This window comes from Mytilus edulis, chromosome 11 (assembly GCF_963676685.1).
Source record: "Mytilus edulis chromosome 11, xbMytEdul2.2, whole genome shotgun sequence".
NCBI classification, from domain to species: domain Eukaryota; kingdom Metazoa; phylum Mollusca; class Bivalvia; order Mytilida; family Mytilidae; genus Mytilus; species Mytilus edulis.
The window spans coordinates 67,893,091-67,897,911 of record NC_092354.1 but is presented as its reverse complement, the minus strand read 5'-3'; the positions used below and the strand labels follow the sequence as shown (position 1 = coordinate 67,897,911).

The window sequence follows — 4,821 nt, the reverse complement described above, 5'->3', positions numbered from 1 at the left end:
ATTGATGCGAACAAACTTTTTTAGTTATTTTATTCAAATATTGCTAACCTTTGTATTATACAATCCATCCTTACATGAAAATATAACTCATTTACTATGCGGCTATGTAGATTTACATAATGAAATGCTAATATGGTCAGTTTTGGTTGTTGTGGTCAAATAAATCTATTATACGAGGCAGTCTGATGTATGAAAACTACTGAATTTTGTTTACGATTCAATATTTGGAATAAAAAAAACGACATGCTGGCACTCTAAATTGATGCAAAACAATTTTTTAGTTATTATGTTACAATATTACTATAATTTACGTAGCAGATGTGAATTGATTTCCAATGAGATAACTATACACTACTGAATAAAGAATAACCAGCGTACAAATGCTGACATGTCTCTTCTGCTTAACTTATGTTGTATATTTGTCTAACGTCTGTAATATTAAAGGTTTAACTAGGAGTGCCAAATACGCTTAAAATTGTCAGTTCATAAAAAAAGGTCATGGTCAGATGAATCGTGCAATACAGATCTCTACAAACATCCCGTACACCTAATATAGGTGTTCTAATCCTAACAGTACCTTAGAAACTGACAAAATTAATGTAAATAGAATGTTCGGTCGATCAATTCCGACAGCCAGACATACACATCTTACTTTCATTCAATATATATGAAATTCAATTGACGTCATATGCCAACAGACATGTACACAATACACCAAATACTGTGGCGCTATAGTATACAGGTATATAAGCCAAATGACAAACAACATAAAACGAACATTGACAAATTATGCATGATAATCATGATAATGTGGTCAATGTTTTTTGAAACCTTGCAAAAGTCGAATATGTACACCATACAATCATAACAACAGACAGTTATCCTAGAGCTTAACGAATGCGCGATAGGAGCTTCACTACAAAATTAAATCCTCATGCATGATATGATGCAAAGTCAAGGTCAGGTGAATCCTGTCTGACGGACATGAAGATTATAGGATCCAATATACAAATTATAGTTATCCTATAACTCGTGATAAGTGAGTACTCCACATGAAAACGAAAACCTTAATCCTGCAATTACCCAACTATTATATACAAATAACATGTTCACAAATGCACAAATAATATTTTTGTATTATTTGTACTTGTATAAATCAAATCTCTTGTTACCCATTTATATTTTGAGCAAGCGATAATATGTATTGCCTTTAACAGTAACAGTTCACTTTTGGTTCCTCTTCGAGGTCTATGTTTAAAAAAAAGTTTCAAGTGCCGGGTATAAATTAAGAAAACATTAATGCCAGTTATACTTTATTATAGTTTTAACAAGGGTAGGCATTATGTTCGTGATTATTTTTGCCAGAGCGATTATTTGGATTCTGATTAGGTCAATTACGGTAATTTCTATGTTCGCTGTGTATAAGTGTACCGTATTTGTTTAGGCTCTTCCATCAACCTCCCTGTCGATTTTTATCCAACTAGTTCAAACCAGTTTAATTTCGCAAAGTTGTATTAATTTTAAAATTCAAAATTAAAACAGAAATTAACAAATTTATTAACTAAAACAATATTTGTGTCAAACTATAACAGAAAAGTTATAATTCAACGTCTTTTTCTTTGAGGTCAATTTCTAACACGCACATTTTCAAGTCAGTTGTCAATGGCGGTGGGCGCACAAGGAGAATCGGGTAAGTCTTTATTTACTTAATTAATCGTAAATGTTCCACCGGTTATTGTAGCATTGGTAAACATGCTCATTTAACTACACCCTGTAAAGTTGATGAAAGGGCAAGCCTTTGTGCATCTGACGGTCCAGCAACGTAACTTTCTAACGATTTAATGTTTATAAGACCCGTTACTGACATGATAGTTAAATCATCGACCCCGGCGCGTTTCAGCCCAGTATCAACGGTAGCTTTTATACAATGGTTGGTGTATCGGTAGGAAAGGCCTGCTTCATTTGAAATCATTGGCATCATTTGACTCAATTTGTTTTTCCCCAAGGCTTGATTAGCATACCAGCAATTGGGTTTTGGATAAAGCAATGGCTGTTGAAACAGAGCATTACATTTAGGACTCAATTTAGATACATTAAAATCAATGCCACTGGACAGTTTACATCTCCTGATTTTTCATACATACGCACCTCTTGACGGTTTTCATGGGAATCAACGCCATGGTGATTTTTATTTGCCTCATTGTATGTCATTTTATAATATGTATGGTCCCTGTCATCTTTGAACTTACCAAAAGGTGACTTTGTCAAACTATTTAACCCTTCATGGCCTCGTCTTCCAAAATTTAACATTAAGTCCCAGAAAACTTTGATTTGTAGTGTTGCTGGTGAATCTGTGTTATAAACCCCCCTTGAGTATAAACGCTGTATGTCTCCTTCAGCTACAGGTTTTTTGTGTACCGTAACATCTTTGCCGGCTCTCTTGAGGGATTTTATCATTCCCGTTATAACATGATTTGATGTCATGAAGGCATTATCTTTCATTAAATTAACATTACGGTTGTATGGTGGAGATGTGAGATGACGGGATATAGCTGCATGTATTCCACCTAATGCTGATTTAGAGTAATCTGTCCCTTTCTTTGTTTGCAGGTTTGGATAGAAAAAGCATAATCTGTCGTTTAATATGGAGTTTTCAAGTTCCTCAAACTTGTCACTGTATTGGTTTTCCGTCAGCCATCCTGAAATTAATTTTTCAAAATTATTTTATCAAGTTTAAGTAATTATTCACTTTTGTAATATATGCAAATTTGGAAATGTATATGTCACAATCTGATGTTTTAAGGCCTTTATTCTTTACTTTATTGGTTGACTGATTTGTGAATAGTCTTGTCTTGACTCGCAGTTCATCATACATGTACGTCGCACGAAATGCATACATTTTTTGCTGATGAATTTTGTTTTTCTCATGATGATTAAAATTCAAACTGAGTGACAATCTTGTTGCATTTGTAAATGGATTGGAAACCTTGGTGGTATATTGGTTATTACGCCTATTTTTTTTTTATAGGAGAATGGGGTTCGATTCCCTGCTAGGGTCAATCCATCTATCATAAATATGAAACAATGTTGTCACTTTAGTACAACAGTAATAATAATCTATAATTTATTATATATTTTATCGTTAGATCATATGTTTCAATGAAATTATTATAAACATGCCATTTCAACAGGAATAGGGAGGACACAATGTAGTCATAATAGCAGGAAAAATCACAATGATAAAGATTCAATGATAGTTAATTGTTGTGATGTGAGTCAGTTTATTAACCTCTGAAAAGGCGCACTCCCCAATCAGTTTGTTACTTAGTTGTCTCTTCCACTTTGCCCTGAGCCAACATATCTATGTGCTCTCTGCTTGGCATTTCTTTGAACCTTGGTTTCTTTAGGGGTGGTTCTGGTTCTAAAGTTGGTTCAGGTTTTAAAGTTGGTTCAGGTTCTAAAGCTTGTTCTGGTTCTAACCTTGGTTGTGGTTCTTCTACTGGTTCAGAAACTCCTTCAGCAAAAGTTGCCGATGAAAGATCATCGTCAGATTGAGAGCTCTCGTGCTCGAACTGGTATATTGTGGCATCAGTTAGTCTGGAAAACATTGACGTAACTGATGCATCACAAATTTCATGTCTGAAGACTATTTTAGTTTGTCCTGATGAGATACTCTAAATAATATATTGGACAATAGAATGTTGTTGTTTTTAGTGATCAATAATTGTGTAATCATGTCCTTTATGATCTACCTTAAGTCCAATTTGTAAGGGAATCATTCGTGCATACTCCATTTTAATTTGTTTGTAAACAAGCAGACGATAGATGAAACGTGTTTTTCAGAGGGAGGGGTTTTGAAGTTAGAACAGCCAACATGAACGTTGCAGTATCTAGGTCAAATATGTCAATTTCGAATTGTAACACATTGTTGTCATTGTAAAAGTATTAGTAACAAAATGTGTATCATTTTAGAGTTTGAAAGTGTTTTAAGTTAATGAAATACATTAAATGCATACCAATTTGATAAAATTCATTTTACTGCAGTAGTCAATATACGCATGTGCAAACTAATTTTATTGGATAATAAAGAATGGGTTTGTTTACAAAGCTAAAGAAGCACGTCATATTAGAATTTCAGGTTAATAACAATATACATACATTTGTGGATAATATAAAATCTACTTTTTTGGCACCAAATCATCATAATAGATAAATTCTTTTATAGCTATATCCTTTAAAAATATAAAAGTGGGTCAATTCTGTTGGTCTTTAGATAGAGAATAAACTATTGGATGAAATCTTTTTTCGGCGTTTTGTTGATCATTGTCTTTTCTTATTGCCGTGGTTGTTATTTTTTTTTCTTTTCAATTCGGAAAATATTGATATTTGGAAATGCTCAAATCTATACAGGATCTTGGCCAATCTAGTTTTATCTCTATACCAACAAAAAAATATTAATTGTCACGTAATTGAAGAATAATTTGAACGTCTTCGTAGCATCAGATCTTTCACGGTCCTTTTCACGATCTTCAAAAAGCGGTACGTGATCTTTCACGATCCGAAAAATCAATTTTGTGTAAATATTTCCTTTTTTACCAAGTTTTTGATTATGTTTATGCAAAATAACTATGAAAACCATTTGATTCATTCAAATAGAATTCCCGTATTGGGAGAAAAGTAGTTTATTTTATTCGAATTTTTGAAAAAAACATATTTGTTTACATTTTTATGTCATTGAAATGTCGAGAAGCAATCTGCATTTTGTTGTTTTGTAAAAACTATGTACTTTTAAAAACTGGGTTTTCTCACATACTGATCATA

At 32.9% G+C, this 4,821-nt stretch overlaps 1 protein-coding gene across 1 annotated transcript; it reads right to left on the bottom strand.

Annotated features, from left to right (window-relative positions):
- Positions 1–2,079: 2,079 nt before the first annotated feature.
- On the bottom strand, positions 2,080–3,608 carry LOC139494522 (uncharacterized). The gene is made up of 2 exons (XM_071282683.1): positions 3,347–3,608; positions 2,080–2,699 (listed from the first exon to the last, which is right to left on the bottom strand). Exons 1-2 carry the CDS (start codon positions 3,606–3,608, stop codon positions 2,080–2,082), a joined length of 882 nt encoding a protein of 293 aa, XP_071138784.1.
- Positions 3,609–4,821: the final 1,213 nt, after the last annotated feature.